This window comes from Triturus cristatus, chromosome 12, assembly GCF_964204655.1.
Source record: "Triturus cristatus chromosome 12, aTriCri1.1, whole genome shotgun sequence".
NCBI classification, from domain to species: Eukaryota; Metazoa; Chordata; class Amphibia; order Caudata; family Salamandridae; genus Triturus; species Triturus cristatus.
In genome coordinates this window covers 847,304,081-847,331,937 of record NC_140595.1, presented here as the reverse complement: position 1 = coordinate 847,331,937, position 27,857 = coordinate 847,304,081, and the positions used below count along the sequence as shown (strand labels likewise).

General features: G+C 48.1%; 1 protein-coding gene across 1 annotated transcript in view; it reads left to right on the top strand.

Moving 5' to 3' along the window:
- The window catches only part of LOC146783063 (dnaJ homolog subfamily C member 3-like), a 206,076-nt gene that overhangs the window by 167,348 nt on the left and 10,871 nt on the right, over nucleotides 1–27,857 (top strand). Inside the window, exon 11 of the mRNA XM_085639056.1 lies at nucleotides 3,437–3,585. Coding sequence (XP_085495182.1) covers nucleotides 3,437–3,585 — 149 coding nt within the window. The remainder of the gene's footprint in view (nucleotides 1–3,436; nucleotides 3,586–27,857) is intronic.

Below are 27,857 nucleotides of genomic sequence, written 5' to 3'. Positions count from 1 at the left end.
AGTGTTGGTGAGCGGTCGGGCATACAACTCTCTGCATTGGTGGAATCCACAAAACCTTTGCAAGGGTCGACCGTTCCAGGAGCCTGTTCCACAAATAGTACTGACAGCGGATGCGTCTCTCCAGGGATGGGGAGCTCATGTACTCCACTACACAGTGCAGGGACTATGGACGACACAACAGAAGAAAATGCACATCAACCTTCTGGAACTGATGGCAATCTTCCTAGCCATGAAGGCATTCAAAGTACATCTGTGCAACAAGGTCGTGTTGATCCGGACGGAAAACATGACCGCAATGTACTACATACAGAAGCAGGGAGGGACGCACTCTCCACAGTTGTCTCATCTGGCTCAGAGCATGTGGAAGTGGGCCATTCAGAGGAACATGTTCCTCATGGCGGAACACCTCCCCGGCAAGGACAACCAAATGGCGGATCTGCTCAGCAGACACAGCCACCAGATGCACGAGTGGGAGTTACACCCATCAGTACTCCAGCCGTACTTCCAGCAGTGGGGTCATCCAGAGATAGACCTGTTCGCCACAAGCGAAAACGCAAAATGCCAAAGCTTTGCCGCCAGGTTCCCACATCCGCAGTCGCAGGGCAATGCGATATGGATGAACTGGTCCGGCAGATTTGCGTACGCTTTTCCCCCAGCACCGTTGATACCGCTGGTGGCTCGCAAACTCCGACAACACTCCCTGACACTCGTCCTAGTTGCTCCTACGTGGGCACGCCAGCCATGGTACACCACCTTCCTCGAAACTTTCCGTGGTGCCGCATCAAAGGCTGCGGATCAAACCCGCGCATTTGACGCAGAACCATGGAGAGATTCAGCACCCAGATCCGCAACAGCTGAACCTGGCGATCTGGCTCCTGAAGTCCTAGAGTTTGGCTACCTCAACCTGCCACCTGACTGTATGGACATCATCAAGGAGGCCAGAAGACCCACTACAAGAGCTTGCTATGCAGCCAAATGGAAAAGGTTTGTTATTTACTGCGGTAATAATGACATTAACCCGCTGGACGCATCCATCCAAAACATCATTTGTTACCTCCTACACCTATACCGATGCAATCTAGCGTACACCTCTATACGTGTCCATTTGACCGCAATATCAGCCTATCTACAAACCAGGCAGCACCTCTCTCTATTCAGAGTGCCTGCCATCAAAGCATTCTTGGAAGGACTCAAACGAGTTATTCCACCAAGCCACCCACCAGCTCCAATGTGGAACCTCAACCTGGTCCTCACACGCCTGATGGGTCCACCCTTTGAACCTCTCCACTCATGCGAGATTCAATTCCTCACCTGGAAAGTAGCCTTCCTGGTAGCGATCACTTCTTTAAGAAGAGTTGGTGAACTCCAGGCACTAACGGTTCAAGAGCCATTTATACAGGTTCATGCCAACAGGGTCGTACTACGTACCAACCCCAAATTCATGCCCAAGGTAATATCGCAGTTCCACATGAATCAAACTAATGAACTGCCCGTTTTCTTCCAAAACCCACAAACTGTCGCGGAAAGGGCACTCCACACACTAGATGTCAAAAGGGCCCTCATGTATTACATCGACAGGACCAAACCCTTTAGGAAGACAAAACAACTGTTCGTTGCCTTTGCCCCACACCACAAAGGTAACGCCATCTCCAAGGCAGAGATAGCCAGATGGATAGTTAAGTGTATCCAAATTTGTTATCAAAAGGCAAAACGCACATTAACTATTCCCCCACGAGCCCACTCAACACGTAAGTTAGGGGCCTCCATGGCTTTTCTAGGAAATATTCCCCTGCATGATATATGTAGAGCAGCCACCTGGTCCACTACACACACATTTACCAAACACTATTGTGTAGATGTGCAATCAAAACAGCAGGCAGCTGTAGGACAGGCTGTTCTCAAAACCCTTTTTCAGACCGCTGCAGCTGGCACTGGTAGCCGCCGCTAATAGAGGGCACTGCTATACATTCTATGCACAGATATGAATTCAGCAGCCCACATGCCTCGAACTGAATATGCTACTTACCAGTATGCATCTGTTCTTGGCATGTAGGGCTGCTGACATTCATATCGCCCTCCCTCCTCCCCGGCGCCTGTAGCAGCTGCAGCTCTCAGAATTACTGTAAGCATGGTCATCACTTTCTGTATCTACTCCATCACTGCCACAATGGCGAAAAACAATCTGAGGATGGAGAGGATGCCCATGCGCACTGTAGTCCAGGGGAGGAGTCACCTATCCAAGGATACTTCGAAGACTCTTCCAGGACAACAACGTGCAAACATCCGGACCCAACACTAGGCGGCGATCTATGCACAGATATGAATGTCAGCAGCCCTACATGCCAAGAACAGATGCATACTGGTAAGTAGCATATTCATTATACTTTCTTGTGCTCATGCTTCCGATGTCTCTGACCTGGCAGTGGACAGCCTTGACACCCTCTTCATTGTGGAGACCAAACTTACGCCCGATCCTCCATAAGTTGATTCCATATGGCTGCAATATCATCCACGTCCTCTTTCTAAACGTGTGGTGTGGCCTCAACATCACTCACAAAGTATCTCTATTCACATTCCCCTCCATCCACACTTGGATGGCTTGGCACACTTCACACTGTCAGTCTCCTAACTCACTCCAATCAAATGTCATTTCTTCTTCTGCCCTCTTGGCTTCTCTGGTCCGTCTTTCTCTCCCAGCTCCAAATCTGTAAACGTTTATCTTGATTACTTTAGCCTCCCAAACTCCTAGGAGACCAAAGCTATGAGATACGCCCTGATGAGTTTATCCTCTCCGTGTCCTGCATTAAAGCATGCCAAAATAAATTGACCAGATCCTTCATTCAACCCAGAGGCATGGCACCAACGTCAGCCCTCTTTGTAGATTCATCTGCCCAAGAGGTCTGCAGGGCAGCAGCTTGAAAGGCACCGCACAGATTTGTAAATCACCACTGACGAAGTTGACCATGCAGCATTAAAGCATCCGCGTCCCACTTACCCAGGTATTTACTACTTAGTACTTTGCTCAAAGTGAGAGACGTTGTGAAATATCCAGTGCTCGAGAAAAAAGATGGAACAGCAGTGGTCCACCATGGGTGAATTTTAGAGGTTCATAGACTACCTGCCTGCATCGCCCGTGTATGTGGTACTCTCCGCTGCTAGATTCGTGTGTGGTCTGGCACAGGTTTAACGCCCATTCATTGAATTCCTCGTAACTGACATAGCGCAAACACATGGTTGGGTTTAGTTTAGGAAGCTGTGTGCATTTTTAAAGTTGCTTGATGTATATGTACCACAGATCCCCGGCTTCACAAGGGGAAATAAGAATGTAAAAGAAAACCGCGCTTGAAGACTAGTTGTAGATGAGCTTTTCCACCCTGCTTAGTCGCACTAAACCTGGCGTGTTGTCACCAAGTGTTTGCTCTTGTTTGTGTTCTAGAAGTGCCAATAAGCAGGAAATCATTAAAGCATACCGAAAACTTGCACAGCAGTGGCACCCCGATAATTTCCAGACAGAGGATGAAAAGAAGGAGGCTGAGAAGAAATTCATCGACATTGCAGCTGCTAAAGAAGTCCTTACAGATCCAGGTATGGCTGGAGACCGTTTGCACCACATAGCACTACTCCAGCATGGCGAGAGTGTTCAATCTTACCTAGTTCCTTTGTCGTTGTTAACTGTTATTGGTGCCTACACCACAGAGAGAGCAACTTGTCCTGGCTAGTATTTCATAAAGAAACCGGGTGCAGAGTAGGCAGCGATGCAGAGGCGGCGCAGCACACGTCCTTAGGATGTCCATATCCTGTAGTTATATATTTTTACAGTATATCTTGTACCTGACAGTGGAGCATTGAGATACTTTAGAAGTAAATAAAAATTTGAATTTGACAGAACAAAATCCGCTGTGCCCAGCTTGTTAATGTTCTGTAAGCTCAGTTCACGGTTAGAGGCAAGCGGAAGGTCTGAGGATGTCACACCACAGACTTTGAAGTGGATTCTAGCAATTAGGTGGAGCCTATCTAGTTCTTTTACGTTACGGGAGATGCACTCAACCTTAATTTGCTTGGTGATTAGCCAAACTACTTAGTGAAGAACAGCTTCCATCTACTCCAGTGAGTACCTAGTGGATGTGTGATAACAGGAAGGTCTGGACTGTGAACCAAAACTTTCTAGATCGAAGTACGGACTTCAATTCAAATGTTAATTAAAACTTGTGATCACATCCTAGCAAAGACAAAAAGAAAAAGTGAATATTCAGTTAATAACTAATGTATACTCCACACCTGCTAAGATAAAACACAATTTCAGTATTATAAAAGCTTTTTCAAAACTTGGTCTTTAAAGCTTTTAAAAATATCCTATTAATTGGTAGTCGGCACTGCTCAAACAGGATACAGCTTCTTAACTACATGTTGGAGGCATTTGTGGCTGTAGATACACATGCTTAGCGGATATGTGCAAGTTGTTTTTCTTTGGAGAAAGTCTTTCGAGTCACGAGGTATAGTGTCGCCTCTTTCTGCTGGTAATGCACATGATCATCAAGTCCATTGTTTGTTTTCTTCTGCCGTCTGGTTCGGACTTTTGCTCCTCTGCTTCGACGTCTATTCTTTACAAACGTTTCCGTCCGTATTGTTTCCGATTGCAGCTGTTCTCTGTCTCATCGTGTTCATCGATGTTGACCTTGCCAGGGCGGATCGAGTAGGCTGCGGCCGTTGTGAATCTTTGCCCTTCGAGGTGGTCTTCATCTTGGACGTTCCCTCCATGCCGTGTCCTCACAGAGATAGAACAGACGCCCTTCCGCTTCTGTCCTCGCTGCCATACCAAGTTCTCACGCACCAATCTCCATCAGGTGTGTAACTTGTACATCTTCCCTAAACACGAGGAAGCTACAAGCGAGGCCTGTAGTTCATTTCAGTTGAAAAAGGCCCATGTACTTTGGATGGAACACACTGTTCTTTCGAAACCTCATGTTTCTTGTGGATATCCAGACGTAGTCTCCAGTGCGGTACAGTGGCCCGGGCCTTCTCTTCCTGTCTGCCGCAGCCTTGTATCTTCTCTTGGCCTCTATTAGGACCGCCCTTGAGCGCATCAACATGTCTTTTATGTGTGCCACCCTGTCCGCTGTGGCGGGAATCCTGTCCTCTCTGAACGGATGTAGAAATGGCAAGAACCTGGGATGTTGGCCATAGTTGCTATAGAACGGAGATGACTGTGTGGAGCTGTGAGTGGCGTTGTTATAGGCTATCTCTGCAACCCATAGCAAGTCGACCCATTCTTCCCTGCCCTGGTCCACAAAACATCGCAGATACTGTTTGAGCGTTTGGATCAGGCGCTCGGTTTGGCCGTCCGTTTGAGGGTGGTAGCTGGTGGACAGGGCGGTCTTAACATGCAGCGCAGTGCACCAAGTCTTCCAGAATTGCGCAGTAAACTGCGACCCCCGGTCCGACACGATCACCCCAGGTAATCCATGCAGTCGTACCACATTCTTTAGGAGTAGTGACGCCAATTCCCCGGCCGTAGGGACTCTCTTGCAGGGGATGAAGTGCCCCATTTTCGTCAAGTAATCCACCACCACCAGTATTGCCGTCATCCCCTGGTCTACCGGTAGGCCCACCACGAAGTCCAGTGATATGCTATCCCATGGTCTATCCGGGGTCGGAAGTGGATGTAAGAGCCCTTGGGTTCGGCCATGGTCGGCCTTCATGGTAGCACATGTAGGACACTCCTGTCCCCACCTCCTGACATCCACTCTCATGGTTGGCCACCAGAAATGCCGTCCCATGCTAGCCACCGTTTTTTCAAAGCCCAAATGACCTGCGCATGGAGAGTCATGGCACCAGATGAATGCTTGTTTCCTTAGCCTAGGCGTGGGTATCAATAGGCACCTGCCCTTCAGGGGTATCCCGTCCTTCAGCTGCCATTCTCTGTGACTGAGGATCCACCTCCGCCATGCGAATGACCTGATCCCTCTCTTTATTCCCCTCAGGAAAGTATCCGGTTGGATAACCCCCAATACCATCCTCGGGGAAATGATGGAATGCTCGGTCACAGGCAATGGTTCCTTAACTGCAGATTGACAGGACAGGGCGTCCGCCTTCCGGTTTTCCGTCCCCGGCCGATATGTGATGCGGAAGTTGAACCCCGCAAAGAAGATCATCCACCGCAGCTGTCTGGGAGAAAGGTGTCTTGTGGCCGTCATGAACTGTAGGTTCCGATGGTCCGTGTACACCGATACCACATGTCTTGCCCCCATCAACCAATGCCTCCATTCGGTGAAGGCGTCCTTGATTGCGAGAAGCTCCTTCTCCGCAATATGGAAGTTGCGTTCGGCGTCGTTGAGTTTGCGGGACATGTACGCAACGGGATGAAGCACCCCTGTGTCGTGGTTGCGTTGGGACAAGATAGCCCCCAGCGCCACATCCGATGCGTCCGCTTCCACCACGTAGGGGAGATCCGGATCGGGGTGAGCCAACACCGGCGCCTTACCAAAGGCGCTTTTCAGGGCCTCAAAGGCTTTGTTCGCTTCAGGGGACCAGACAAACTCCTTGGACTTCCTCAGTAGCTGTGTGATTGGGGCCACCAATCCTGAAAATCCATCTATAAACCGCCTGTAAAAGTTGGCGAAGGCAATGAAACTTTGGACGTCCTTCACGCTTTGGGGCACCGGCCATTCTTTCACCGCCTTGATCTTTCGTTCTGCCATCTCCTGTCCCTCTGGACTCAGCATCACTCCGAGGAATTCCACGGATGTGACGTGGAAGTCACACTTGCTGAGTTTACAAAACAGCATGTTTTCCCTCAGCTTTTGGAGCACAGCTTTGACGTGGTGTACGTGCTCCTCCACACTGGACGAATAGATGAGGATGTCGTCGATATATACGACCACGTAGATATCCAACTCCTCTCTGAATACCTCATTCAAAAAGTACTGAAAGGCTGCCGGGGCGTTGCACAGACCGAACGGCATGACGAGGTACTCAAAAAGGCCGAACCTGGTCTTAAAGGCGGTCTTCCACTCGTCTCCGTCCCTCATGCGCACCAGATGGTATGCCCCTTTCAAATCCAACTTGGTGTAGATACGAGCTTTCTTGACCTGTTCCAGAAGTACACTGATGAGAGGCAAGGGGTACCGATTCTTTACGGTTATCGCATTCAATGCCCTAAAGTCCACACAGGCTCTCAGCTCCCCATTAGCCTTCGGGATGAAGAAGAGTGGCGAGGCGGCCGGAGACTTGGACGGGCGGATGAATCCTAGCTTGAGGAGTTTATCCAGGTACCCCCGGAGATGCACGTTTTCAGGCTCCGTCAGGGCATACAGCCTGCCGCTGGGAACGCTGGCCCCTGGCACCAGGTCGATCTGGCAGTCAAACTGTCTATGTGGTGGTAGCACTTCCGCCTTCACCTCATCAAATACAACCTCAAAACTGTGATAAGCCTGGGGGAGAGCCACATCTTTTTCTGCCGCTGTAGCCACCGTCTGACTCCCGCTCTCATCTGCGTCAAGGGATTCCGTTCTTATTCCACAATGCAGGATGCAATACGGTGACGTCAGTTCGATGCGATGTGTTGGCCAATCCACAGAGGGGTTGTGTTTCTGTAGCCACGGCAATCCCAATATGACGCCATATTGGGGCGCTCGGATGATGTTAAAATCGATTTGTTCCAAATGGTTCCTCCCACATCTCATCGGAAGGACCCCCGTGTGCTGCCCGATGGGCCCCGTCACCAATCGCCTTCCGTCTACAGCATAGACGTCTTCGGGTACAGCTTTGGGAAGAAGCACTAGCCCTAGCCTGCATGCCTCGTTGTGGTCCATAAACATGCCAGTGGCCCCTGAATCCACCATGGCCACAACGGGTATCCACTGGTCATGCACTCCCACGTGCACCGTGAGAAACAGGTGTCGTTGTCCCTTAGTGACCGAGTTGGAAAGTGAAGGGATGGATGAGTGACTCCGAGATGCCCCTTCTTTGGTCTGGGAGTCTTCTAGTTTTCCGCCGGTACGTCCACCACGGCTGTTACCGACCGGTTGGCCCGATAACGTGACGTCTTCGGTTTGGCAGGGCATTCACGTACGTAGTGGCCTTTTTTGCCACAATATAGGCACAATCCTTGTTTACGGCGTGACTCTTTCTCCGTGGCTGTGAGGCTCGCTCGTATTGCGCCGATGTCCATGGGTTCTCCCTTGGATGCGGTGGAAGTTTCAGGACTTCCCACTGTCACATAGGATGGAAGGGAGTTTCCTTTTCTCCCATGATCCCCCTTTCTTTCACTTAGCCTATGTTCCAGCCGTAATACCAGGTTGATAAGGCCCTCACATGTCTTGGGTTGTGGGTCAATATGAGCCACGGCGTCCTTGAGCTCATCGCACAGCCCATGATGGAAGAGCGCCGTCTGTTTAGCAACAGGCCACTTGGTTTCCGCAACCAGCCTTCGGAACGCGTTGAGATACTGCACCAGGTCGTTGGATCCCTGTCTCAACTCAAGCATTTCACGGTCCGCCGTGTACGAGTCAGCCCTTCTGTCGAAGACTTTCAGGAATTCCTCGTGAAAAGCACCCCAATCACATAAGATGGGGTCGTCCCTGCTCACCAGAGGTACGGCCCATTGTGCCGCGTTTCCAGCCAAATAGGATATAAGGAAAGCCACACGAGCCTGACTCGTGGGGAACGCCCTCGGTTTGCACGATAAATGTAGTGCCACTTGTGTGAGGAATACCTGCACTGTGTTAGGATCCCCACTGTACCTCTCTGGTGTTGCCAAGTGGACGGCTATCGGCATTTCCAATACTACCGCAGGGGTCTGGTTCGTGAGGGAGGTGCTGGGCGTGAGCGGGTCCAATTGGATAGCATCCAGTCTGGCTTTTACATCGGCTGTTTCTTGCCTGGAGGCAGCCAATTCAATTTGCACGGTCGCTAAAGCAGCCAGCACATCATCAAGTGTTGCCATGTCTGTTATCGACCGGGAGACAGTTAGTGTTATTCAGGTCGGATATTTTGTAACGCCCTGAACGTCTCAGGATCGTTTAACAGACACGATAATGAGAACGCAACCACTTGTGAAGGTTTAGTTATTTTAATGAAGGCAAAAATAATACAAGGAATAAACAAAGGTTATAGTCACTGGAATCCTCCAGGCTAAGTACGTTACCAGCCCACAGCACGGATGGTCCTAACCGTCCTCTGCATATACGCCGATCCCGGCGTATGCCAACAGAGGGCAGAAATGAAATGGCCGACAATGCCAATCGGTAGGCTGTGAGGGGCACTAAGAGTGTTGGGGAGAATCGAGGAGTCAGGGAAACACCCAGCCGGGGTCTCTACCTGAAGGGAGCAGCCGCTCAACCTCTTCCTCAGACTGCACCGGGACGCGGAGTCACCTCCTGGTGATGCGTCACCGATACCCCAATCACAAGCAAAGAAGACTGAACCGAGAGCAGTCGCTCGATCGATCCTGTGGACTTCCGAGTCTGTAACGCGGCAAACACCTCCTGGTGTGCGTTACAGCTGGCAGTCCCTGTATCTCTGGTCGGGCTGGGAGTTACGACTCCAACCAGCAAAAGCGCCACTGTGCTTTGACTCAGCCGAGTCAAAAAGCGAAGCTCAATGGTTATCCGGTAGAGCTTCCGGGTCCTTCACAGGTGACGATGGGGCAAGACACGGCCCAGGGAGTAACGACTCGACCTACCTCCGTTCTTGCCTTACTGGAGCACCACTCCGGAACACTGCTCTTCACTAAGCAGGTACGTCGGTGTAAACACAATATCCGACAGCGTTGTACCTCCCGGTTCCTCCCTTTATAGGGCGTGTTTTCCTTGAGTTATGTAACAGCTCTCCTGTTTACATAAGGGCGTGTTTTCCTTGAGTTATGTAACAGCTCTCCTGTTTACATAACCTCTCAACCGCTAAGCATCCTGGGAGATGTAGTCCGTTTTCGCTGGTTACCGTTTTCCTCCCCTCGCATGACAGGAATTCTTGACAGCACCACGCTCAATCACCAGCAACTTCACCTATTCGACCACCAGCAGACTCACCAGAAGGTTCCGTTCACTCCTACAGAGGAGATTGAGGGGAGGGGACGAGCTTTCCATCCTACTGCAAGTTAACCCATGGAACTCGTATGACGCGGGGACACCTGCAGCTACAGACCCAGATCTATAGTCTGCTAAACCTTCTCCCCCTGATGGCACTACCCCCTTCCATGACCAAATAGGTAGTGCTGCCACCTTCCACAAGCTTCAACTGCATAACGGCCTTTAGGGGATGACTTTTTATTTAAACCCCTTGCCTCTAGTCCACGCTCAACACAATGTCTGCTAGTGCTTAAAGGCATGCTCCACCAGACGCCTGATATATTCAACTACCCGGTTAGGTCCAGAATCCTCACACCCATGATTGACAAAAAATATAAAGCGTCACCTAGCAACTCCTCAGACACCTGACTCATAGGTAGTAACTGCACCACGTAAGAGGGCTAACTCTCAAACATCTGGTGAGGCACCCTCACCAGCTAAAGAGTAAGAAGATAGATGCTGCAGGAAAGAGGATGGCTGCCCAGTCTGCCAGCCATTGGAGGATTGCGAACTCCATTGGCCTCCTATCCCACTACAATAGTACTCACTGGCACAGAATGGAGCACATCCTCCAATGTCTCCCAGAAGAGCACAAAAAATGGGCATACTAAATGGCCCCTGGGGGGAAAGCTAACTTCAAATACCACAATTCACTGTGCCCTTGATGCAGCTGACACAGCGGCTAGTGGCATAAATTCTAGTATCCGCCTTCAGAGAGATGACTGGCTTACTGTGTCAGGTTTTAAACCTGAGGTTCATTGAAACCTCTACACCCTTCCCATCGAGGAGTAACAACTTTTTGGTCCACAGCCCGACTCCCTCCTGGAAAAAGTAAAAAGAAAATAATGAGGCGGCCAAGGCCGTGGGGGCGTTACAGACACCAGTGCAACGTGGCTTCTTTGCCGCTCCTCTTATCGCAGAGGATCTAAAACCACCTACCTTGAAACCTCTACTTTCTACCAGCATCCCCAGACCCAAACTGCCTCACATAGGGGATACTGCAGGGACTCCTATAGGAGCAATAACTGCAAGGGAAGAGGCAAGGGCAGTTTCACCTGGCCCTCCACCTCCAAACCCTGACTTGCCAATCATCCATCGACCACACCACACCTGTCAAGGTTCAACTACAGCGGTTCTTTCCCACCTGGCGGAACTTCACCTCCGACCAGTGGGTATTGGATATTATCCAACATGGTTATTGTCTGCAGCTCACTTCCACACCTCCAGACATTCCCCTCGCAAACAGAAAGTCTCCCCACAACATCAACAGTTGCTCAGGGAGGAAGTTCAGGTGCTTCTTAAAACAAGCTTTGAAAATGCAATAGGTCTCGCCTTTGATTAAGTTAAAGCCATTTGCTTTGCTAATGGTATTGTTTAGCAAAGCAAATGGCTTTAACTTGATGAAAGGCGAGACCTATTGCATTTTTAATGCTTGTTAAATATGGGAGTGTGTCTTCTTCACCACAAAACCAGCGGCATTCTGTAATAGCTAAAGCTGGTAAATAAGATGTGTCAGTGCCCTTACCCGAAAGGCATTACAGTAGACCAACTCACACAAACACTTCAGGTGTTTCCGCGCTCCTTTCAAGAATGCCAGTGACTGACAGGAACGCGTCACGCGCAGTTTTCAAGCAGGTGATACCATTTAAAAAACAGTTGAATCAAAAATACATAGTTGTGGTTTAGCCCATAAAAAAACAATTAGTAGTCTGGGGTAGGCAAGCCCATCTGAAAGCCCCTTGCGCGGGCCGGCATCCTATGTCAGGGCAAGGGGGCTGCACGTTTTCCCCCAGTGGTTTCTGGCTCGCAGCCTGTCTGGCATTAATTCCAGTGTCTCCTGTCTCCCTCTCATGGTCTCTGTCTCCCCCTCATTTTCTAATGGCGGATCAGTGGGCGACGTGCTGACTCTGACCGAAGCAACTCCACGCCCTAGCAAAGACGGAGCCATCCCCGAGACCTACTACAGACATCTACACCCTGACAGTCCACCCATGAGGCTGACAGACCCATACCTTTCGGGGACAGACATCTCATACACAGCCTACACAGGACTCTCACAACCTTACTGGCAGAGCTCTCTGTGAAACCACACACGCACACATACATCAGGGCAACCTAGGGACCCAGAGGGCACTAACCCAGTCCTGTCTGGGAATTACTAAGACACATACAGAAACAGACATCAGCACACTGGTACAGCCCTTCCCTGGAGTCACACAGCTTTAATAACGGACAGAACTCACTCCTGAAACCAGAAAGACATCAGTCCGTTGAGCAGCCTTCAGCAGAGAGTTGACACAGACATCCCGGGGACAATAAAATCGCCATCAGCAGCAGTCGTGTCCCAGAAACTGACCTGGCGAAGACTCGCACAGTCCTAACAAATGAAACTCGCAAACCAAGCCAGGCACCATCTCCTTGACAGTCACTCGGATGCTTCCGTCCATACTACCACCCTCTGCACCAACACAAGTGCAGAAACTCATCCTACCTCGATGCTGGCACAGTTAAAAACACACACACGCCCACCTCAACAAATAATACAGGCACACTGCTGCCTTGACTCAGAACTCGTTGCCACATCGGCGCCAGCCGTGCAGTCTACAAACACAAATCCTGCCACACAACGGTATTCAGAGTCAAACACGCAGCAAGAGAAGAGCGCCTTTTAGTTGTATGTTCTGCACGCCCCAACGGTGTGTGGTCTCCACGTGTCTCTTGTCACCGCTGCACTCTACGTCCACTGGTGCTGCGCGGTTGCACCACCTGTGATCGACCTCCCATTGGCTACCGGAGTGGAAATGGTGAGGTTCGGCGAACGGAGCAACCTGTGGGGAAAGGATACTGCAACAGGAGTGAACCCTTGCAACAAACTTATACAAGTTCCCCTAGCCACGGAATCATTCAGGAACTAAAACACCCCTTCCTCTTCCTTCGAAATAAACGTCTCCCAGCGGGCACATTATTAATCCATGATATAAATCTGCCTTCGCTGCTCTTTTTTTGGGCGGGGTGGAAAACGAGGGTGGGGGTCGTCGGTCAATACAGTCTTTACACCGCAGAGCCAAGATGAACATTTCCCGTGGAATGCGGTACAAATTGGAGACGAGGAATGCTATTCTTCTTCTTCTTCTTCTTAATTTGGGAGTCAATAATTGGGGAAGGGGCGTAAGGTCACATGACACGTAATGATTGTCCTAAAAAATGAAAAAAAATACGGATTGGAGAAATGTGATTGGGGCCACAGAAAAAAACGTTTAAAAAAATAGCGCTCGCAAGGCATCTGCTGTTTATTTTTGCATCACGCTTTCACTTTAAAGTGAAAGCGAGATGCAAAAATAAACATGTGGCGCCCTGTCTGCTTTTTTGTCTGGCCCAATCAAAGCGCCGGACTGGCGCATGCAAGGCAGCGTGACGAAGCTTCTGATAAGAAACTTCGTCACGACAGCCGTAATGCAGGCGAGACAGTCCAGGTGGGCTGGTCAAAAAAGGGAAAAGGAGGCACCCTGGAAAGCTTATTCCCAATGGCGGCGCACCGTTTAACATAAACGGTGACACAAGCCAATGGGTTTAAGGGGCGGGGCTTCAAGCCCTTTTCAGAAAAGTACTCCTATGCATTAAATCTCACCGAGCGAGCTGCTCATGTGCGCAGCAATGCTAGGCGAGACCTAAAAAGGGGCCTTAGAGGCAGTGCTAATACACCAGCAAGGCACAGGAGTCTATTCACTCTACTTCAGTCTTCCCTCAAAGGATGGGTCCTTAGGACCAGTCATGAACCTTAGACCCTTAAACAAATATATTCTCAGGACTTTCACATGGTCACTCTTCAAGATTCAAGATGTCATCCCCTTACTACAACAGGGCGACTTCGTAATGAATGGGCAGCACTTCCAATTTAAAGTGCTCCCCTCCGGGGTCACAACTGCCCTCATGGCTGTCACCCCTCGCAGTAGTAGCTGCTCACTTGCACATCGAAATACATACATGTATTTACATATCTATTTGACGGGCCTATCAAAAGCACCAACAGCATCAACTAGGTTTCACTATCAATGCAGTCAAATCCCATCTCCACCCCTTCAAACGCAATCCTACCTGGGAGCCATCCTCAACTCGCAACGAGGAATAACTTACCCAAATGCCGCAAGGATTCAATCCTTCCAGGCGCTCAATCTCCAGTTCCAGCCTCATCAGCAGCTAACAGTATGGACAGTTTTCCATCTCCTCAGAACCAAGGCTTCATTCTTACTCATAGTACCTCATGCCAGACTTGGCATTGTCCGGTGCAAGAGTACTTAGCGTACCAATGGACTCAAGCAGAGGGTCAGTGGGAAAATCTAGTCTTGGTTGGTTGGTAGTCAAGCTTGCCTCTCTCTGCAGTGGTGAAATAACCACAATCTCCTAAAAGGAGGGCCTTTTCTACAGAAAACCCTAACAACTGACTCCTCTCTCACAGGTTGGGGAGCACACTCACAAGATCTGACTGTCCAGGGTCACTGGACCCTCAGCCAAAGACACCTCTATATCAATCACCTGAAGTTCATCTAGAGCTCAAGGTCTTCCTTCCCTACCTGATTGACAAGGTAGTCCTGATCAACACAGACATGACTGTCATGTATTATCTGCTAAAGGGGGGGGGGGTCCCCTTAGCTAGCACAGAACATGTGGAGGTGGGCCCTCTGATACAACATTCACCTGTTGACGGAGTACCTGCAGGGAGTGGACGACGGCTTTACAGGTCTCCTCAGCAGGAGGCACCAACAAGCCCATGAGTGAGAGCACCACCTGCAAGTCCTCCTCCTATACTTCGGGGTCACCCAGACATAGACCTTTTCCCACAGCAGAAAAATGCCAGAAGCCCAAACTTCGCCTCTGGGTTCCAACACCCACAGTCCAAGGGCAATGCACTATGAATGAGTTGGTCCGGGATATTTGGTTACGCTTTTCCTCCTCTCCCACTGCTGCCGTTTGTGGTTCGCAAACTACAGCAGACATCTCTCGCCCTCATCCTAGTGGCTCCCACATGGGCGCGACAACCATGGTTGTCACTCTCCTAGAACTCCCAGTAGTTCCCCAATAGGTACTGCCGAAATGGCAGGACCGTTACACTCGAACCATGGAGAAAGCGGACACCCAGACCCCAGGTCTGGCAACCTTGTGATTTGGAACCTGAAGTCCTAAAGTTTGGTTAGTTAAATCTACCTCAACCTTTTATGGACATTCTCAAAGAAGCACACAGGCCGACCACTTGTGCCTGTTATGCTGCAAAGTGGAAAAGATTTGTTCACTATTGTCATCCCAAACACATGAATCCTGTAGGAGGCACTATTCAAGACATTGTTATTCATTCACCTTTCATTCCTCCGTACTAGCGTTCACATCTAGAAGGCAACACCTAGCTGCAGAAGTCGCATATCTACAAAACCGACCACACACGTCCCTATTCAGAGTTCCAGTCATTAAAGCCTTCCTGGAAGGTCTCGAGTCATGTCACCAGCTCCCACTTGGAATCTTAATATTGCATTAACAAGATTAATGGGTCTTCCATTCGAGCCCCTCCAGTTCTTATCCTGGAAGTTAACATTCTTAGTTGCTATCACTTCACTCAGACGTGTCCGTGAGCTTCAGGCATTAACTTTAGAATAACCCTTATTCCAACTACATAAAGATAGGTTGGTACTTTCGATAGAGATCGGGGGTGGGAAGGGGAAGCGGGAAAGAGCGCGAAAGATCAACGCGGGCGATCGGGCCTACCTAATCATTGTAAATCATTGCCTTGAACCACTAATCCAATTTGGGCTGCCTATGCATGCCATGCCCGCAGTGCTGTTACAACTGTACCCTCTTATTTTGTGACTTGAATGATATGATGCCATGTGCACATTTCAAAAACTGATCCTGAGTCTCCCTTCGTCGTGTTGGACATATGTATCTAATTGACTCCCTTAATGATACCAGTTGAGATATTGTTGCTTCCTCTTTTATTTCCACCTCAAGCAATCTATCGCATTGCCAGTATTTCTTCTAGAAATTTACTCCGTTGCGGAAAGGGCTCTGTAAACGGGCCCTCATGTATTATATTGATCGAACCAAATCATTTAGGTAAACACAACAACTCTTTCTTGCCCTTCCACAACCACGAAAGGAAGGGCTATTTCTAAGTCGGGCATTGCATGATGTTTTGTGAAATGCATCCAAACATGCTATGCTAATGCTGTAAGAACTTTACCTTTCCCGCCTAGAGCTCACTCCATTTATAATCATGGAGCTTCAACTGTCTTCCTAGGAAATCTACCTATGGCTGACCTATGTACAGCAACTACATGGTCTACAACACATACATTTACAAAACATTACTGTGTAGAAGTTCTGGCCCGTCAACAAGCTAATGCGGGCCAGGCAGTTCTACGTACATTATTTCAAACAACTTCAATCCCCACAGGTTAGTGACTGCCTATAGAGGAGGGCTGATTTAAAGCCTATGCTTAATATGTGTATCTATAGCCACACATGGCTTGAACGGAAAATATTACTTACCCAGTCAGCATCTGTTAGTGGCATGTAGTGCTGTAGATTCACATGCGCCCACCCTCCTCCCCGGACACCTGTGTTTATTGCAGTTACTTTTATATGTTATTGCAAATTCTTTTTGCATGGGCATCTCACTATACTGCTCTTTTCTTCACATTCCATCCTAACCCCCTACCGCCCACCCCCCCCTTGTGTGAAAACAATCTAACAATGGACTCGATGAGCATGCACATTACCAGCAAGAGGAAGAGTCACTATACTTCATGACTCAAAAGCCTTCCTTAGAAGAAAAACAACTTGCACACATCCAAGCCCAACACTAGATGGCAGGATTATGCTAAGCATGGGAGTCTACAGCTCTGCATGCCACGAACAGATCAGTCAATCAATCTGCATTTGTAGAGAGCAAAACGGTCACCCCTGGGGGTGTCTTGGTGCTGTGTCTCTGTCGAAGAGCCATATCTTGAGTCTATTTCTGAAGTCTGCCAGCGAGGGGGCTGTACGGAGATGGAGGAGAAGTTTGTTCCATGTCTTGGCAGCGATGTAAAAGGAGCTGCCACAGATGCAGCTGTGACAGATTCGGGGGGGGGGGGGTGTATGTGCGTGGGTGAGTGAAGAGGAGCTCAGGTGTCTAGAGGGTTGGTGGAAGTTCAGTCGATGGTTGATGTAGGCAGGTCCTAGGGCATGGAGGGCTTTGTAGGTGTGCATGAGGATCTTGAACTGGCATCTCTTCTGGTTGGGGAGCAAGTAGAGTCTCTCAGGTGGGGTGCGATGTGGATTCATTTGGGAAGGTCCAGGATGAGTCTGGCTGCGGCGTTCTGTATAGTCTGGAGTCTTTGGAGGAGCTGGGTCGAGATGCCGACATAGAGGTCGTTGCTGCTGTCGAGGTGGCCTTTGAGACGATCTTTCTGGTGCTGGTTGGGATCCATCTGAAGATTCTGCAGAGCATGCGAAGTGTGTGGAAGCAGGAGGAGGCGACTGCAATGACTTGTCATTTCATGGTCAATTGACTGTCGAGGATGATTCCAAGGTTGTATGCATGGTAGGTCGGTGTGGGTGTAGGTCCAAGTTCTGCAGACCACCAACTCTGGTCCCATGCGGAGGTGTACTTCAGTTTTGTCATAGTTTAGTTGGATGCAGTTGTCTCTCATCCATTTGGCTACTTTGGTCATGGCATTGCAGTAGTTGGTTTCGGCGTTAGAGGGGTCCTCTGTGAGCGTGTCATGTGCATATGGGACTATGTTGAGTCTGTGGTATCTGACGACGTCTATGAGTGGGGTCATGTAGATATTGAACAGGGTGGAGCTGAGGGATGATCCTTGTGGCACGCCGCATATGATGTCTTTGGGTGGAGAGGTGAAAGGAGGCAGTCGGAAGCTCTGTGTGCATCCTGTAAGGAAGGAGGTGAGCCACTTGAGGGCATCTTGCTGTATGCCTATGTTCTAGAGTGTTGATGAGGGTGTTGTGGGAGACCGTGTTGAACGCAGCAGAGAGGTCGTGGAGGATCAGGGCCACAGTTTCTCCAGTATTGGGATATCTTTCATAGATTCACATGCCTGAATCATTTGCCGTCGTTGGAGTGGGGGTCCCTCGGTACATAAAAAAAACAATATACATGCACATAGAAACCATATCATAGGTAACCTAGAACCAGGAAGTAAAGTAGCTAGAAATAAAAAGGAAAAAGTTCTCCACTTTCATGACTCGTCCAAGTCATTATATATAGTCCAAACTACAGCCAATCAGGTGACAGCACCCTCCAGAATGTTCTGCTCAGAGGCTTAGGCTCTCAGATTTTCTACTGCACGTCGTGTGAAGGGAGTCTCCCTGAGCTCTGCTTAGTATTTCTTCAGGAATTCTTCATTTTATGATGTCTTCTTCAAAGAAATCTTTCGACCTTGTGAATCTTGTGGGAAGCTCTAGCTGTTTTCAGAAGATCCCACAAGAAGTGCATTTACTGCTTGTATCCTGACCACCAGGTGAGAGACTGCAAGATCTACAGAACCTTCCCACAAACGACTGAGGGACAGAGAAGGGCCTCTACTTCTGTGGCTTCAGAAGATTAAAGATCAGGACAATCCCTTATCTGAAGTTGGGAGTATTGCATCTGTCAAGACTACTTCCTCTAGGAAGAGGACAGCTGACACGGATTTATCTTCGCCTAGGGCTAATGTGTCGAAAAAACAGCACACTTCTAAGAGTGCTTAGCTGCCTTCTACTTCAAAAAAGGCTCCTCCACTTTCTAAGAGTAAAACTCTTCCTTCTACGCCCCCGAGAAAGACTGTGAAGTCTCAGGCTTCAAAACAAGTTTCTGACAGAGATTTACCTCGGAGACGGGTTCCCTCATCAACGAGCTCGACGACGATGTCTTCGTCAACGAAGCCTTCCGTCGGCACGACGACATCAACTTCTACCTTCTCGTTGCCGAAGCCACTGGTAATGTCGTCTGCATCCTCGCCGTTGATGCTGGTATCAGTCTCCGTGAAGCCAGTCTTGTCGACGAAGGAGGTGAGATCTATCGTCAACATTCCTTCGACGGCGAAAGTTAAGAGTCTCATCGACGATCGCCTCGACGAGGGTTGTTTCGTCGACGATCACTTCATCGTCGTCCGCCTCGGCGGCGGCTACCTCATCGATGCTACAACTGTCTTTATGCACGGCTCTTCAGGTTTGGTCTTCGTATACGCCCACAACATCGTCTGGGGCACTGTCTACACAGTTGCCTCCGTCGACCGCAACGCCTTCTTTGCTACAAAGACGTGGAGCTTCCTTGGAGGTTCTCTCTCCAATTCACTCCTCCCCTTCTAAGGTTCCTCTTGTGTTACCTAAGCAGTTGCTGGATTATGAAGAGGATGATGAAGAATCGGATGAGGGCGATAGGTTTCGTACTGCCAGTAGCCCTTCTGAGTTCTTCATTAAATATCAAGATGTGGATCAAGCAGATGATTTCTGCCAGGAGACTGTTCCTTCAGCTCCAGATCCAATTCCTACGGCCCAAATGCCTTTGGCTCTTCTAAATAACCTTCTATACATGTTGGACGATTATTATCGCCGTTTCCCTCCATCTGAATCGGCTTCTTTTATACCACCTACACCTGTTCCTCAATTTTCATTAGCATTGAGGTCGCCCAGACCACATTCTCCGGTACCTTTGCATCACTCTCAGGATGCTCACACCACGGATGACGATAGGTAGGAAGGAAAACTAGATGACAGATCACTCCTTACAGAATGGGACGACTACCAGATACAAACTCCGTCTCCAGCTACTCCTGCTCCGGTTGACTCTCCTCCAGTTGACATCGGAGGTTTTCATCTTCTCATGGAGAGGGCGACACAACGGTCTCTGCTGTCAGCTCCTCCTAATCGGGATGGGAGACGTCTGGACGCTATTGGGAAGAAAGTTTCGACCATAGCAGCAACTACCGTCGGTGCAGCTAATTCACTGGCCATCCTAGGTCGATATGATAGAAAGATGTGGTCGGACGTTTCTCCCTACATCGACATGTTGCCTGAGCCCTCTAAGTCTGAGGCGCTCAAAATTCTTCAGGAGGGGGAACGAATCTCGGCTGAGATTGATTCGGCTGTGGATGTTGCATCTACGGGTTTTCGACAACTGGCAGGTGCCGCAGTCCTGTGGCGACAGGGCTGGCTAAAAGCTACATCATTTCGCCAGGAGGTTCAGGCTAAAATAATTGATATGCCCTTCGAAGGCGAATCTCTTTTTGGTCAGCATGTTGACGAGGCCCTCCAGGCCATTAAAAAGGATACCGAGACAGCAAGATCTCTCGGTACTCTTCAATTTCGGAAACCGCCTTTTCTTGGCGCTAGAGGCCGTGGATCCTTCTCTGGTCGAGGAGGCTATAATCAGCAAAGGCAATACCAGTCCTATCAGAGTAACCAACGTTACTCTTCTCAACGTCAACAATACTTCAGGCAACAACCAACTACCTCTTATTCACAAAATAGAAGAAAGTCTTACTACCGCGGATGTGATACCTGCTCTACCGCTTACCCCTTTAAAAGTTGGAGGAAGAATCTCCCAGTTTTTACTCAAACTGGTCCGCTATAACAACAGACAAATGGGTCTTGTACATTGTGGCCAGAGGCCATGGTCTAGAATTTGTAAAACTTCCTCCGAATTCTCCTCCAAAAGGACCACCTCCAGCTCACCTCACAGAGCTTTTTTCCAAATAAATTTGATGTTACGAAAAGGAGCGATCCAAGTAGTTCCTTAGTTGCAAAAATGAACCGGTTTCTATTCCAGATTTTTTCTAATAAAGAAGAAATCGGGAGAATGGCGCCCCATTTTAGATCTTCGCTCCCTCAACAAATATCTAAAAAAGTTATCCTTCCGGATGCTGACTCTTCCAAGAATTCCTTTAACTCCTCACTGCGGGGGATCACATGACCACCCTCGACCTCCAAGACGCTTATTTTCATGTACCAATTCTCCCCAGACACTCAAAGTTCTTGAGGTTCAGAGTGGCTGGCAGGTACTTCCAGTTCAAAGTCCTTCCTTTCGGACTACGTCCCGCGCCCCGTGTCTTTACCAAGGTCTTAGCACCGGTGGCAGCTCACCTTCGACTGGAAGGAATTCAAATCTTTCCTTATTTAGACGATTGCCTTATCAAGGCGAATTCTTTCACAATCGCAAACGCCCATACTCAGAGATGTCTGTCTCTTTTCCAATCTCTGAGCCTCTGTCAATTTCGACAAGTCTCACCTCGGCCCATCACAAAGGAGAACGTTCTTGGGAGCCACCATAGACACTCTGCTGACACAAGCCTTTGTCTCAAACAAAAGGCAAATGAAACTTTGCAAACTTGCCCAACTGTTGCGATTAAGAAAGTGCGTTTCAGTCCGGCAGTTCAAGTCACTTCTGGGGATGCTTTCATCCTGCATTCCCCTGATCCCCAACTTCTGTCTCAAGATGAGACCTCTGCAAGAGGAGCTCAACAAACAGTGGTTACAGGATCCTTCGATCACATCCATATCAATTCTCGGATTCCAGAAGCTCTATGCTGGTGGACTTGCAAAAAGAACGTGACAGCAGGCTGCTCGTTTCTAGTGGAAGCTCCAAGTTTCGTCATCACCACGGACGCCTCCCTGGAAGGATGGGGAGCGCACTTACAAGGACTCACCGTCAACGGCAAATGGGATGCTCAACACGGACTTGGCATATTAATCTCTTAGAGTTGCTAGCTATCTTCCTGGCCCTAAGGTCTTTTCGCACCATCATTCTCGGAGCATCGGTGTTTATCAGAACGGACAACACGACAAGTATGCATTACAAACAAGGAGGGACAAGATCCGTTTTACTGTCTCAGCAAGCCCAGAAAATTTGGGATTGGGCGATCCGACATCAGATAAGTCTAACAGCAATCCATGTCCTGAGAGCTTCCAACATCCTCGCGGATTCCCTCAGCGGGTCCACAGTTTCCAATCACGAGTGGGAGCTCCATCAACCAACTTTGGATCGTATTTTTCAGAAGTGGGGTCGACCTGATCTGGACTTGTTCGCGACCAGTCAGAACCGCAAATGCCCATTTTTCGCAAGCTGGCTTCCCCACAAAGGATCGTGCGGGAATGCGTTTTTGATGAACTGGTCGCGGATTTATGCCTACGCTTTCCCACCGATACCGTTGGTTCCCAGGGTTCTCTGGAAAATTAAGGAGCCTTGTCGCCTAATACTCATAGCTCCCAGGTGGCCTCGCCAGTTCTGGTTCACTGAACTTCTCCTTCTTTCCGAATGCGATCCCATTCAGTTGCAACCAATACCGAACCTTCTATCCATTCAGAACGGACAGATCTGCCACCCAGATCCTGCATCTCTGCCCTTAGCGGCCTAGCGCCTGAACACCTTGAATTTGCTCACTTAAACATTCCTTCGGACTGCAGAGAAGTCTTGGCCAATGCTAGAGCGCCTTCCACAATAAAGACATTCAGGCTCAAATGGAAACGATTTTGCCTGTGGTGTCAAGCCGCCAACATTCATCCAATCCATGCAAAACCGGAACACATTTTGCCTTTCTTTTTACATTTGGCAATATCAGGCCTTTCCCATTCTACTCTTAAAGTATTCTTAGCGGCTATTTCAAGATTCCGGCAGGATAGTTCCAACTCTTTACTCTTCTAGGGTCATTCACCAGTTTTCAAAGGATTGTTTTGCATGTTTCCTCCCATCCGCCGTCCACCTCCATCCTGGTATCTTAACGTTGTGCTTTCACAACTCATGCGACACCCCTTTGAACCTATTCATAGGACAGATTTGAAGTTTCTTTCATGGAAAGTGTCTCTGCTGTTGGCTCTCACATCAGCTAGGTGGATCAGTGATATTCAAGCCTTCACTATTAAACCGCCTTTCCTTCAATTCACCAAGAACTCGTAAGTGCTATGCTCTAACCCCATTTTTATGCCTAAAGTACCAACGAACTGGTCATTTTAAAGACTTTCTTTCCTAATCCTCAATCAACTGCGGAAAGGGCTTTGCGTACTCTTGATGTCAAGAGGTGTCTAAAATTCTATTTACAGAGGACATCCTCAATACGGAAGTCTGATCAGCCATTTATAGCTTATGGAAAAATGCGAACAGGACACCCAATATCCAAACAGTCCATTGCTCGTTGGATTTCGGCTGCAATTTGTTTCTGTCATCAGCATGCAGGCAGACCATTACAAACAACTCTGAGCACATTCTACTAGAGCAATCTGTTCCTCTATCGCTCTCTTTGCTGGTGTGCCTCTTCATCAAATCTGCAGAGCTGCTACGTGGTCCAGCAGGCACACCTTTACCAAGCACTACTGTCTGGAGGCTGCCAGCGCTGCAGACACGCCTGTGGGACAGGCAGTTCTCCGTAATCATTTTAAATAAGGTGAGCCTCTGTTCTTCCCTCCTCCTCTTTGCTATTTTCTGACCTACAGATCTTCTATGATTGTTCATGTGTGTATATATATATATATATATATATCTATATATGAGTATATATGTACAGAATTTTTTTTTATCTGTGATTACATATTGCCTGTGTTATGCATATGTTTATGATGTGATGATAATATCACTAGTATTGTTATGGAGTTACTGCTCTCTACTCTGGTTCAGGCATGTGAATCTATGAAAGATACCCCAATACTGGAGAAGAACAAAAGTTACCTGTAATCTGTGGTTCTCCAGTATTGGTATCTTTCATGGATTCACATGCGACCCGCCCACTTCCCCTCAGAGGCTCTTCTATGCTCGTTTCACTCTGGATCGCACTTGTGCTAGAAAATCTGAGTGCCTGAGCCTCTGAGCAGAACATTCTGGAGGTTGCTGTCTCCTGATTGGCTGTAGTTTGGACTATATATAATGACTTGGACGAGTCATGAAAGTGGAGAACTTTTTCTTTTTGATTTCTGGCTACTTTACTTCCTGGTTCTAGGTTTCCTATGATATGGTTTCTATATGCATGTATATTGCTTTTTTTATGTACTGTGGAACTCCCACTCGGACGACGGGGAATGATTCAGGCATGTGAATCCATGAAAGATACCAATACTGGCGAACCACAGATTACAGGTAAGTAACTTTTGTTCTTCTCCGCAGTGGAGAGTGGTCTGATGTCATCTGTGGTGGTGGCAACCATTGCGGTCTAAGTGCTGTGTTTGGCACAAAGTCCTAATTGCGAGGCATCCAGTAGGTGGTCTTGCTCCAGGAATTCCGTAAGCTGCTGGTTGATGGCTTTGAGTACTTTGGCCGGGTAGGGAAGTAGGGAGATCGGACAATAATTTGTGAGATCGCTGGGGTCGGCAGAAGCTTTCTTTAAGGGTGGGTGGGGGGGGATCTGACGTTTGCATTTTTCCATCTGTCTGGGAAGGTTGCTGTGGTGATGTTGAGGATGCTGGGGAGTTGCTTGCTGATGGGGTTTTGTTGCGATGTTGTAGAGGTGATGGGGGCATTGGCAGTTTGCTCCCCGGAGTGGATAGAAGACTTCATGGCTGAGGTGTTCGGGGCGGCGAGCGGAGACCAGGTGGTAATGGTTTGGCTTATGGTTGTTAGAGGTCGCTGGTGTTAAGGGTGGTGGGTTGGAGGTTGAAATTGTTGTAGATATTGATTATCTTGCTGTGGAAGTGGTCTGAGAGGGGGTCACAGAGTTCTTGGCAGGGATAGGATGATGTTTTCTGTGGCTGTCGGATTGGAGAATTCTTTGACTATTTTGAAGAGTTCCTTTGTGTCGTTGGTCACAAAGTCGATACGGGTGGTGATGGCTACTTTCTTGGCTTCCTTGATGTGCTAGTGATATTTGCTGAGGGCTGTTTTGTGAGCTTCTCTGTCGGCATGGTTCTTGGTTGTGCGCCATTGTTTCTCCAGTTGGTGGCGGTTGTGCTTGGTGGTCCTCAGTTCTGGGGTGTGCCAGCTGGCATGTTAGGAGCTTTCCTTGGATTTTGTAGGTTTCAGTGTGGTGATTCTGTTAGCAATGTTGGTGATCCAGGCAGTGGAATCTGGACTGCCTGGTCGAGGTCTGTTGTTGAGGCCTCGGGTTGGGAGGTGGTGAGGGCCTGTGTCCACAGAGTTTCAGTGATTTTGGTGATGGTGAAGTGTAAGATGGTGAGGTCAGACCAGGTGACTTCTGTGGTGTGGCTGAATTTGATTCTGTTGCTGGAGGTGGAAATGTTGTTGTTGTGTGTGTCCGGCTTTGTGCGTGGGTTCAGTGGCCAGTTGGGGGAGGGTGATGTTCAGGTTCTCTAGGAGGGCAATGGAGTTGGCGTAGTTGGGTCGTAGATGTGAAACTTGAAATCGCCAAGTTGGGTGTAGTGGTGTGAGGGCGGGGGTGGCATTGCTGAATGTTGCTCAGCGGCCTTGCTGGGTAAGTAATATTTTCCCTCCTAATGGTCAAACGAAAAAATGGGTTCTTAATAGTTTCTCTCTACGTCCTACCATGTCCTGGTGCATGCACAAAATACAAACAAGAGACCAGTGTCCATGGATGAACATGTGGCATCTGATGTTTCCACATCAAGTTTTCTGCCACAGTAAAAGTACAGAATAGGAAACCATTCTTACTAGACTGCACTCCCTTTTGAAGCCTAATGGGAGTTCCAAATACTTCCGTGAAGTTTTATGGGTGTACGTACTAAGAGTCATACACATGTGCTTCCTGTGTTCTCAATCCAAGTGTTCTTCATGATATGATTATAAGTTTTGTCTGTTTCAAAACTATTCCTTTGAGTTGGACAGATGGTAGCGAATTTTTTCAAATGTCAGAGAAGCACAGATTGTCGAGCGATACAGTGAACTAGCGGTCCAGGGGTTTGCAAACGTAGAGGAGATCTTATCTTCCAACCATAATAAATGTTTCAGCATGTTTTCAGGAGCAGATCTACGCTTTGCATAGTATGAAATAAAGAAGTTGGATGAAAGTTTACTTAAACAAGTAAAATTCAAGGCACACTTGCGCTTGCCCCCGTGCTGTTGGATAGGAAAAAAAGTACTTTGTGTGAGTGACATAATGTCATATCCACCCGTTGGGAGAGCCTCCCATGAAACACTATTAGGCCATAATTTAATGTGGGATTCAACTGACATGAAATCATGTGTAGTATTTGGGTTAAAAAGGGCTGATCAGGGTTACATAGAGGGCTTCATAGTTCGTTGCTCATTACTGTGATGTTAATGCTGCTTGATGTAATTTCTTTCTTTCCTGTTCTTCGAGCTGGAGGTCCAAGCATTTGTAGCCCTTGACCCATTCAGTTTTGGTGCTACTCGGGTTGTAGTCACCCTTTTTGTTTACTTTCTGCCCAAAGTCTTTGACTTTAGTGTTTTGCTCCTTGATTTAAGAATATTGTTGATGCAGTCTTTTTCTAGCTCATTTAATGTTCTCTGCAGATAAGCAGCAGTTTGGTTTTATCTTGTCCTCGTATTACGGCATGTTTAATGGGAGTCCGCTGAATGTAGGAGGAAACCAGTTACCATTGTATAGTGAAACTCTACAATCTGCTATATATGGTAAATATTAAGTGGGGAAAGACACCTCTCTGTTTCAAACCTATGTTTATGTATATCAGCGGTGATTATATTTGGGCCCAATTTAATGGTATCTACATTTCTGGGTAAAGGACAAGTATGGCTGTCAATACCTAAATAGTTTACCACGGTCAATGCTGTCCGAGGCGGTTTTAAGCATTCTCCCTGTTGTGTGTTTTGTGCAATGCCTCAATTTGGACAAATAGTAAATGATCTTCTATACCACAACCCAACTGGATCCCTAGTTGATAGAAAGGGAAAAGTTTATTTTTGATGACCCAGTCTTCAAGTTCAAATTATAATGTGTTGGGAAGGCATTTAGTTTTGTTGTCGCTCTAAGCTATCTGGTGGTTATTTGTGTCAGAATGTATTTTGGGCTTTTTTGTATATTGCATGGAGAATAGGACCCTCCCAGCTGTTGAGGACAGTCATTGTTTTAAGGTGGGCAAACAAAGGGGTTAACATTTTGTACCAAAAGTTGATGTTTGATTTAAAAAAAGACTGCGGTGAGAGTATTTGAGCCTGGCGTGCCGTCGTCAGGAGTGGCTTTCATTGTTTTTCTGACCTTTGCTGAGGTTGAAGCCCGAGGGTGCTTGTGACTAGTTGTAAGAACATCAGTCGTAGCGCTGTTCTCTCACATAAAGATTTTTTTTAGAGCTTTTCCATTCCATTGGATGGATGCAAATTACATTTGTGCTGTTCCCTTTAGAAGTTATCTTATTAACACAGATCCAAATCTTATGCTGGCACCTTGCTTGGCAGACGTTGAAAAGATGCAGCCATCTTATTCTCTCGGCTTTTTGCTTCTCCTGCCTGATGAGCATCCATTATGCTGATCTAGCTTGTCTTAGGGCATTAGGCAGTGATGTATCACTGTTTGCAGTCTTTAACTTTCTGCGTAGCTTATTTAATGTATTCATCAGATCTTCTAGTACCCTCTTGCCTCCCCCTAAAACGTCTCAGTCCCCCCCTCTGGGTGTTGTGAAGTTAATACAGCAGTGACGCCAGGGAGAATGGATCGTTGTGTAGGCTCAAATCCTGACCAGTGCTTAACCCACACATGGAAGGATGTCCAGTGATGCACAATTACAGTAGACTGCATTTTATTACACCCCCTTAATCATTACTCCTTATTTCCTTAAGACCATTTCACAACCCTCAGACTTCCAGTCCCTGATCAGACCGTATCATGATTACTTTCTTGTAGCTACACTTTAAGGCATGTGGTCGCTACCCAACATTGGGACTATTTC